The sequence below is a fragment of the Cygnus atratus genome, chromosome 2 (genome assembly GCF_013377495.2).
Source record: "Cygnus atratus isolate AKBS03 ecotype Queensland, Australia chromosome 2, CAtr_DNAZoo_HiC_assembly, whole genome shotgun sequence".
Classification (NCBI taxonomy): Eukaryota; Metazoa; Chordata; class Aves; order Anseriformes; family Anatidae; genus Cygnus; species Cygnus atratus.
This window is the reverse complement of record NC_066363.1, coordinates 57182145-57193188: the sequence shown is the minus strand read 5'-3', so window position 1 is coordinate 57193188 and position 11044 is coordinate 57182145. Positions and strand designations below refer to the sequence as shown.

The 11044-nt window shown below is 36.3% G+C and overlaps 1 protein-coding gene across 1 annotated transcript in view; it reads left to right on the top strand.

The window, feature by feature from the left end:
* The first annotated feature begins 2416 nt into the window (after nt 1-2416).
* Nucleotides 2417-11044, top strand: part of CNTNAP2 (contactin associated protein 2) — a 1162302-nt gene continuing 1153674 nt past the window's right edge. Inside the window, exon 1 of the mRNA XM_035552545.2 lies at nt 2417-2513. Coding sequence (XP_035408438.1) covers nt 2417-2513 — 97 coding nt within the window. The remainder of the gene's footprint in view (nt 2514-11044) is intronic.

Genomic DNA, 11044 nt, shown 5'->3' with positions numbered 1-11044 from the left:
TTTATAAATTTGGAAAATTGTGGGTTATAGAGCAGGATGAGAATAGAAGGTGCTGAAAAGAAAGAAGTTGAGAAAGGAGGTAAGTTTGAATTAGTTCAATGGCATTGATTGATACTTGGTTCTTAGTTAATTCCACTGGAACTTAGATATCCTAAATATCAAAATGTGTCTGTGGATATAAGGAATGGGAAGGGCAAGGCTGAAGGCTCAGGCTGAAGCAGAAAAGAGGTAGCAAAATCTCTACAGGAATATTCATTCTTTCAGAAACACTGGTAAATATAATAATGCTTAATATTAATAGTGAACTTTCTCATTCCATATTTGCATATTCCATATATATTCCATAAATAAATAATATTTAATAAATAAATAAATAAATATTCCATATTTCCATATTCCATATATATTGTCATTATTTCTCTGAAAGCATTCAAAATAGGAGTATATTAACACTCCATAATGATGTGGATAAGAGAAGGAAAGGGTCAAGGAGGAAATGTAACAGCAGCTGGACAAGATTACAGAACCACTTTTCCCCTGGACTGGCACTTCAGCTCTGCCCTGTGCCTTAAACCTCTAGGCCACAGCTCTCCTGGGATATCACATATTATGTGTGGACAAGTTTTCAAAGTGACCTAAAAGATACGCAGTGTACTCCCTCTGAAAGGCAATAGGATTGAGGATCCTAATATCCCAAGGCCCTTCTGAAAAATCTCATTTTATAAACAATCTTCACCACTTCATCATATTCTCTAAATAACAGCAGATACTTGTTAACAGCATGTGTATTAGTCACTGAAAATAATTTATGCCTGCTTTGGGGCACCTCTAAAGAAATTATGCCTTTCCATTTCTCAGCCTTCTCTATATAACACCTGAGAAATAATTGTTTTCATTTTTCTTTGCCTCATTGATTGTAGAATAAATAATCCATGAATAACTCCCCACCCTCATTATTCTACCATATCTGGTGAGCAATGACTTTTAGTTCAGTCTGTTTGAAGGCAATGGCAGGAGGGATGTGGAGGGATGAAAAAGAGAAGTCAGACTTGTAAAACCCGTAAACCATAAAGCTAGGATACGGCCAGGTTGGCTCAGTCACGTCTGGTAGGTGAAAACCATAACGATACTTTAATGCAGCTTGCTTCCTGGCTCATTCTCGGAGTGAGAATTAATTACCGAACGAAAACATCTGCATCAGCGGCTCCTCCAGCCCCAGCTCTCTGCAGGCGGCGGGATGGTGCTCGGCCCCCCACAACTAGGACCGCCCGGAGGACTTGCCTGCTGCCGGCCTGGCTCGGATCCCGGCAGGCTGGAGCTCGGGGAGCCTCTGCCACCTCGGGGTGCGGGGAGGGAGGCAGCAGGAGGCCCCGGGGAGAGGGGCAGGGGGCTCCCGCTGGCGCCCGGCTTCAGCACCGCGGACAGAGGCCCCGGAGTGACCTCCCCGAGGCTCGGCCTCGGCCCCCGCCGCCCTCCCCGGGCTCCGGCTCTGAAGCCGGCGGCGGAGGACGAGGAGGGTCCTGGAGGCCGGAGGGGCGCAGAGGAAGAGGGAGGAGCTGGAGGAAGCGGGAGGGAAGGGGAGGGCAGCGCTAGGGAGAGGATTTTCCCTTCTGCTCCTTTTTTTTTTTTTTTTTTTTTTTTTTTTTGTCGGGGTGGCGGGGGGAGGCTGCTGCTTCTGGTGACAGCGTTTCCTCCTGCTGGAAGATGATGAATGCATGAGGAGAGAGGCTCTGAGCCTGCTTCTATGCTGCGGGAGTGTCTCTGCCTCTTTCTGTCTCCCTCTCCCCTTTCCCTGTTCCTGTGTGAGTGTGTGTTTGGCTCCCCGGCTGTGCGTGCGTGTACACTGTGTATATATATCTGAGCTGGGAGGTTATTGCGAGCTTCTCTCAGCAGCGCTGCTCTGTGCAGGAAGAAAGGCTCAGCTGCAGTGGAAGCATCAACAGCAGCATTAGCAGCACCAATAGCTCGTTACTCCTTTCTCCCTTCCTTTCATCTCCATCTCCCTTCACCTCCCCCCTCGCCCACCTACCCCCCACCCCACCCCCACCCCCACCCCCCACCCCCCCGTCTTTTGGGGAATTGCTTTTCTTCTTCTCCTACAAACCTTTTTATTCGATACTTCGTGGCTTTTTTTTTTTTTTTTGCTTTTTTTTTTCCCTTCCTCTGAGGAGGCACACACACAGAAACACAGATAAATAAGAGAAAGAAAAGTACCGCGACTTATTCTACTGCTGCAAACCCAGAGACAGCAGACGAAGAGGGCGGTTGGCTTCTACCCCAAGGTAAAGCCCTGCCCCCTTTACCGCCTTGCCAACTCCTCCGAGAAAAAGAAGGGGAGAGAGAGAAGGGGCCAAAGTGGAGAACAGCAGGTCTTCTGCGGCTGGCATTTGGAGTACAGGGATCCAGGAAGTGAAGGATGGTTGTGGTTACCCGATCTGGCTGCAGGGCAGCTCTCTTCCTCTGGATTTTCAGCAGCATTAGCTGCAGAGCCAGGACTGCTCTGCCTGCATCTCGTAAGTACCCTTTTCTAAGAAGCATGCACAATTTCAGCACCGCAACAAGCCAGGGGGAATTCCCATAACTCTGGGAGGCTGATAATTTTTTATTTGGTGATGAATCTTGTGTTGGATTTTCTGTGTATTTGCCTGTGTATGTGTGCACTGAGGTTTGATACTGTTCTCAATGCTCTCATGTGATCTTTCTTACTGTTGATGGATTTAGTGGTAGCTGGTGAGGAAAGTTGAAAGACCTGCTTTATGATATAGTCCTGGTTCTGCAATGGAGTCAGAGGAGGAGAGGAATCATATACAAGCTGTTCAAAGTTTGGGGTTGTTTTTTGTTAGTTTGCCTTTTTTTTTTTTTTTAGGTTGGTTGGTTGGTTGGTTTTTGTGTGTGTGTGTGTATGTGTGGTTTTTGATTTTGTTTTTGTTTTCCCCATGTTCCTCAGAAAGTATACAATTTGCATTTGTAAGTACTTCGCTTCCACAATTTTGTGAGGGTAAATAGGAGACGGGCAGTTTCCATAACTGTTTTATCAAGGACCAACAAGAGAAAATGTTGTCTCATTTGAAGAGGAAAGAATGATGACAAGTTGATGATAAGGAATTGAGTCAGGACAGATTTTCCAGAGAGTGAAGTTTTGCTTCCCATAATAAAATGAGCAAAGGTAATTTAGAGGAGATCAGCAAATGCCCTCCTAGGAAGGCAGAAGTAGTAGAAAAATGCTCACACATTCACTGATGAACTTTAAACTGGAAGAAAGCAGAGTACTTATACAGGACCCAATTCTGCCAACAGTGTAAAAAATGACAGTGAACTCGTTGATTTCAATGGGTATTAGATCGAACCTTTAACACTGCACTGAACTGTACTTTCCAGCAAAGCATTTGCAGGTAGATGTCAGTGTTAAGTATTTAGTCGTTTCTCTTCAGACCACATAAAGCATTTGCCATTTGCAAAGTATTTTTGAAATGCATACTAAAATGAAGTATTATATTTTCATAGACCCATCAAAAATAGACAATACTGTTGACTTTCTCTACTGTTTGTAGAGGAAAGAAAAGTGCTGAGATGTTACATATGGATGTGTTGTAACTGTGTGTATGACTCTGGGCTGATTTTACTGACCAGCATGGGATTGCCTTGGAATGTAACGTGTATACTGCATAGGGATGTATATGGATCATTATGTTTATTTATTTATTTGTTTGCTTGGAAATGGGAATGGACATGCAATGACTAGTGAACTGGAGCACTGTTATACTTTCTCAGTCTGTTTCTATCTGTTATCATCTTGTACCTACAGAAAAAATAAAATAGTATTATTTCTCCAGGATTTCCCTACATTTTAAATAATTATTTGTATGTCAATAGAAAATGTATAGCGATACCTGCATTGTTTCTTGCTCTCAGAGGCCATAGGATGTTCTGTTATTTATTTATTTATTTACATTTCATTTAGGAGATATATTGACCCTAAGGTTTACTGCTTAGTCTTGACTAGCCATCTACTTTTTCTTCTAAATATCATTTCTTTATAAACCTATAAAGCTGTTTCAGGCTGTGCATAACAGGAATATATAAAAGAAAAAAATATTATTTAGCTTATCAGAAATCTGTTCTTGGAAAATAAATTTCTCTGTATTTTTTTTTTCTATCAGGGTTTTGAGATTTTTTTTTCTTGTCATTCAGTAGTTAATGGCTGTAGTTTAACTTGAAAATGACCTACAGTATGTTACCTGATTACTGAATCAAAAACAACAACAACAACAAAAAAAAAAAGGTTAACTTTTGAAAGAAGTTTGCTGAGAAACAAATGGTAGCAGCAACATTACTATAACCAGAAATTCCATGAATAGAGGTTATATCTAATATTAATTAAAAATTTACTTAAATACATTTCCATCTTTAAGATTTTTTTCCATATATTCAAGGATTTCTCCATAACAATTCACCTTCCAAAACCACATACAGTACACTCGTTATGTAGTCTATAACATTTCATTTCTGACTCACTTCTGAAAGTGAAATGGAATTAGATTTATTTATTAGAAATAGAAATTTATCTGGAAGCGTATGTCAATCACATAATTACAAAAAAAAGTATGCACATGCTTAGAATTTTTGTAAAGATATAAAAATGCTAGAGTACCACTGTAGGAACTCGTGCTGTGTCACAGTGTTTTGGTGCACCACTTAACTAGTTATTCTGTTGCACACTTTGATATACAAACGGATCACTGTGCAGTATGTTCTTGGTTTGTTTGACACTTTGTATGCAATTGATTGTGAATGCCATTAGTGATTTTTTTTCTCCTCCTTCCTTGACAAGACAATGCACCTAGTTTGTTTGTTTGTTTGTTTGTTTTTTATCATAACTTATGATTTTTTGTTTTTCTTTTGCCATCAGTTGATTTTGAGCATCATATTGGGAATACTTCTGAAAGGTTTAAAAATAGTGTGAAATGCAACTTTGACGTACATCTGATTTGCAACTAAGTTTTTATTTTCTCCTGTATTACTACTTAATGTTTTGAGTTTGACATAATTAACAACAGTAAAAAGCACTTACAATATTTTTTAGAACATATACAAGATTCATGGTGTACAGTCAATTATTAATCTCTGTATATGAGCTTGCTACTCATTTTCTTACAGTCTATGCTTACAGAGAAAAAGCTATAGTTTTCAAAAAGAATAGAATCAGACATCACTTATGTTAATATATTGCATCTCAAATTTTTGTTTACTTTCCAATGTCAGTAAATCTATCACTGTCATTAAAATGATGTCTCTCAGTAGTGCTGATTCAGAAGTGTTCATTTTGAAAGCTTTGAATCTCATTCAGTTTTATCTCAAGATGAAGTGGGTGTTGAAAGTCCATTTTGTAGTACAGAACATACACCGATACAATATCACACACAGATTTTATTGTACATTTTATTAATATAATTTTTCATGCTTCAGCAATATTTTCTGTGGTTTTATTATTATTATTATTTATTTTATTTTATTCTTGGAATAAGCACAGAGGAATCAAATCACTCTCAACTTCTGGAGTCAAGGCTAATGAACAACTCAACCAGGAGAGGTCATCACAAGATAAAAAGTAACATAGAAAATACAAATTTAGTGTTTTATAGTCTTTTACATGGCTTAAAGATGGAACGATAAGACTAACACTATGGATAGAATTACTTTAAATGGTATACTGTTCTTAAATAACATACTAAGGGAATTCAACACTGGGTTCTCTGATTCTCATGAAACCAACTCAAAAAAAATACTATTCTTTTATGGCTATTTTTTTGCTTGTTTTTGCTGTTGTTTTGGTTGTGTCTTTTTAAGTGTAATGCAGAAGTGATCAATACAGAACTACTAAAACTACAGTTCTGATATTATTAATGCTTTTGCAATAGGTTCCATATCACTGGTGAAGTTGAAGTTCAACCCTGTCTTACAATAATTGATGTAGAAACTAAATGATGGACACGTATAATGATCATTAAGATTTGTGGAAAAGCAAAAATCTTTTAGCTTTGAATGCACTTGTCCCAGAATTTCCTTGTCTATTAATAGACAAGGGTAAGTGAGCTTAATAATTAATAGCTTGCGTAAATGAGAAAAGTACTAAAAGATTGTGTAATGTCCCTTTGGAAGAGCAATGTATGACACTGGACTGTACAGCAGCAGTAGTTCAGGAGTCCTGAAATATTTAGAATTAGAGTAGAGAATCTATACTTCCAGTTTATGGTGTTTCAACATTGAAGGGGGGGGGGGGGGGGGGGAGGGCAGGAGAGGGGAGGGATATGCTGGATGTCATGGATTCTGTTAGACTCACATTTGGGTATAGTTGTCTTCCAGCTAATTTTTCAGTCATAATGTGAAATAATGTGAAATCTGGTAAATTCCAGATGTATTTATGTTATATTTGCCTTAGCTTAGATCCTGTTGTCTGGATGCTACATCAGAGATCCCAGAGAACTTAATTTCAAATATAACAAAACATTTTCATGTAGGTTTAAGGTTTAATATTTTTTTCTATCCCTGGTTCTTAAAGCACTTACAAAAAAATGAAGTTTTTTAACTGTGTGCCTAAGTTTATTTTAAGACCATACAATTTCTTAACATTAAACATATGCTTACTTTTAGAATGTTTTAAGCTACAAATTAGACCAAAATTTACATGAATAATTATATGATATTTTTTAGGTGTTACGCATTGCCAAATAATAAAGTTAACATTCAAAAGGGAAAAATATTTTGTTATTCTGTTATTTTTTAACAACATAGAATTGAGTTACAGTGTTCAGGGTGACTGTTTTTAAATGAATATACTTTTACTAGAACTCAACATGTGAATTAAATAGTAATAAGTAGCAATGAAATAGTAATAAGTAGTTTGCTGTCATTTCCAAATTGGTGATAGCAGCTAGAGTCCACATTGGTGCTTAAAAACCAGAGTCTTTAACTATGCAACATTGCACACAGCCTGATTGCACACATTCATCTATATACAGAAAGTCAGATTCAAAGTCTGATGTAGTCAGTGGGCACTGAATCAATTGCAAATGTCACTGAAATATGTACTAAAAAGTGGTGGGTTTTTTTGGTTGGTTTTGGTTTTGGTTTTGCTTTGGTTCCTTTTGCTTTGCTTGTGGTTTTAGTTCATTTATTATTTAGACTCAGGTGCAAAAATATGTAATAAGACACAAAAAGTGCTTTAGTAAGTGGTTCAGTCTGCAAGAAAGTTTGAAAATGTAGTTAAAAACTGTAAACTGTAAACTTGCCTCTGTGAACAATGGTTGTTTCTTATACAGGGATACAATAAATATTTTCTGATTCTCTCTCTCTCCTCTCTCTCTCTCTCTCTCTCTTTCTCTGCTCAGGTACTTTTAACACATTTGAAAAAAAAATCACTTTATGCCATTGTGGCAGGAAATTCTATACATTTAATATATTAATCAGTCATGAGGAGGTGTAGATCTGCTTGTGTAACTCATTCACTATAGGTCTGTGACTGACAATACGTTTTTCTGTAGGAATCTTTAAGTATTTCAGCTTGAATCTGTAAATGTTATAAGCATCAGATCTCATGTTCAATGTTCAACAGGTATAGCAATATTTAATGTTTTGTAATATTATTTATACAATAACAAACTATGCACAAACTATAGTGTTTTGTTTTTGTTTGTTTGTTTTTTGCTTTTTTCCCTACCCCTACATTTTGTTTTTCTACATATGCAGAAGCTGATTTCCTTCTGAGCAATTTGACTCAGAGGTCAAACATAGGATAACTGGTTAAAACTTGAGGTACACCACTACCTGTGCCTGCAAAGACACAGACTTGCAAATGTGTGCATGATTTCAGTTGCTTCAGATAGAGAATGACAGAGAAGCAACAACAATTCCTTTCATCAGATGAAACTGAGTGAATTTTCATTTTTCTTAGTTCTCAAAATTGTAAAGAATAAATTAAGAATTCTAACAGTGCTTAGAAGAGGTAATTTGGTCAGGACATGACTTCCAGTATCTATGTCAACATGGGGTATTTCTTTGAAAGATCAGGAATTTCATCTGTAGAACAAAGAGTGCAGTCTGTTAGCTTCAGTCTTCTCCTGCTGAAGTACATAGAAATTGTGCCACTGATTTCAAGAACTGCATGGTTAAGTTTTCTGGCAGTGAAAAGTTCATGATTCAGTCCATAATACACTAGAAAATATTAAAAGGTTCTTCAGACTTCAGCCTTTGAACCAGTATTGATTTTAACTTTATCACACGTCATTTATTCAGCTACTGTATTGGTATTGTGTAGGTAAATAATCTGAGATCACCAGCTAATTGAAGAACATGTTAAGTTTCTAAATTTGATGGTGTTAGAAATTGCAGTTATTAGTAATCAAATCTTTTGAGCCATTTTCTGTTCCAGCTTTGAAGGTATAGAATAGATAAAAGATATAGATATAAAAGCATTCCCAAGACTGATGTTTGACATTTAGAAAGAAATAATGCACATTTAGGTTTTGGTACTGTTGCAATTTTACAGGCAACTGTACAAAGTTGAGACCTTTCCAGCCTAAGAAATAGTCTCAGTATTCATACACTACTGTAGTAACTGACCATTTCTTATTTGTTCCTGAAGCTTGAATAACTGATTATTCAGAGCTGAAAAGGATATTGACTTTCATATTTACACCCTTTTCATACTCTCCCCAAAAGTCTAGTGACTATTTAGCTTTACAATCTCCTGTGGAGGTGGTTCATTCAGACATTTAAGTTAGATTGTCATGTTAAGTCTTCTGAGGGACAGAAGACGTATTTAAACTCACAGTTCATATTTTGATGTTAATATTTAACAAGATTTAAAATATTTATCTTTTTTTTTCCAGATGTGTACACACCCCAAAGATATGTTTTAAATAAATCAATAAAAAAGATCCATTCAACAAAGCTAGCGACTTCTTTGCTGTTTTTGCATTTGTAACAGTAAAAGTACATGTTAGTTTACAAATTTAAATGCATGAATAAATAAGCAGCTAAAAATAGTTTTCAGTAGCCAAGGAGTATCTGAACAGCTTTAGCCAAACAAACAATTTCCTATGCAACAATGAATGTGATATGTTAGGATGAACATTTGTTATTTATTTATTTAGAATATATGAAGTCTCATTTTAATGGGAAAGTAACATTTTACTGTAGAAATATAGTATCTGTTTAAATATAACATAAACATTTTGTTTGATTTTGTAAAACTGCTATAGTATCAAAAATTTTGTAATCTTTACCAAGGAAAATCAGCCACGCATGTTACATTTCTGTCTACTTTCTCTATTTCTACATATGTAGGAATTATTTTTACCTCAAATATACAGGTGTGCCACTGCCCATTTTTATATCAATTAAATAGTGACGAATTCTTGGACTGTCTCCAATTGTTCAATAGTCTTGTATATGTACACTGATACTTACTGTGACACCAGTGGAAACCTGGAATTTACAGGGAAGAGATACAGGAGAAGATTAGAAGATGAATAGGTAGACTGCAAGGATCCATTTCCACAAAGGGTAACAGAAAGTCTGTGAGGGAAAATTTGCCAGAGGAGAAGAGGAAGAATTACTGTCATATCTAATGGAAAGTTAAACATATATATATATATAGGCCTAATGCACTGGGATACAACACAGCAGGCAAAGGAATTACAATATATTTCAGTTTTTTTTTGTCATACATATTGGGTTTAAATGTTACTGCTGTATAATTCTTGATACATATTTTGAAATGCAGTTAAATTGGGATGTAATTTTACTCCCATTTACATTTATGGAAATATTAGCAAGGTTGTGGTTGGGGAAAACCCTACAATTAGAAAAAAGAAACAAACAAAAACAAAACAACAAAGCAACCAAACAAAAAACAACCAACCAAACAAAAACAAAAACAAAAACTTTAATATACACCCTTTTGACCCAGTTTTCAAACACACATCCCTTAGTTTGATCACTAGATTCTACCCAGACTGTCACTGACACAAAAAAAAGGGCTTGTACATTTTTTTTTCTTTTACCTGCATCTAGATAAAAGGTCTAATATCTTTACAAAGATGAGGGAAAATTAAAATGAAGGAAAATAAATTAATTAAAATATGTATATATTCCTTCCCACTATTTTTTTTTGTTGTTGTTGGGGGGGGGGTTGAAAAATGAGGAGCTGAAGTGAAATCTATTTCTCATATGATAAGAGTAACATGTTTTCTTTATGTGGAGAAATAGAGTGAGAGGGAGTAGGTCTCCCAATCCAAGACACTTGCACTGCATTAAGAGACAAATAAGGTTCTGTGAGAAATGGAGACAGAAACATATTCTGCACACGGCTATCTCTGCTGGCTATATGCTCCCAAGGTCCAGAAAGGTATACACTAATGTGTTTTCCTTCAGTTTTACATCCAAAAGAAGTTATGTTACTGAGCACTGCAGGTATTTGATGAATGTCTTATCTGCTTCTTACACAGTATGGTTAGGCTGTTAGAAATATGTTTCCTATGAGCACGAGATGGTATCCACTACAGTTTCAATCTTCTTCCAAAAAACACGTATCACCATACTATGCACCCTTTTGCTTCTATTCTGTAATTTCTTTGCCATTGTTCACGTACCTCCTTTCTCATTTTATTAATCGTCTTACTCCCCACTCTCTGCCCTCTCTCTACTCTTCTCTCCAGCAATAAACTGACTCTACTGACTTCTCTGATATTTTTATTGATTCATCACCATATCAAGTGATTTGCTGTGGTTGAAACTAAGGGAGATTGTCTTTGATTCCTGATTAATTCATCCATATGTGAAAACTAGGTACACAGGTAACAACTCAATTAAAATTCCTTCACTGCTTAATTGCTGTGTCATAATCCTGGAGTGTTAAATCAGATATTCAGATATTTTGAAAGAAGTTAAGATTTATTTTTTCCAAAACCAATTATTAGAATATAATTATAAGGACTTTTATTAACATTTATAATTATGCAAAAAATGCACTGCTAAACTTTCA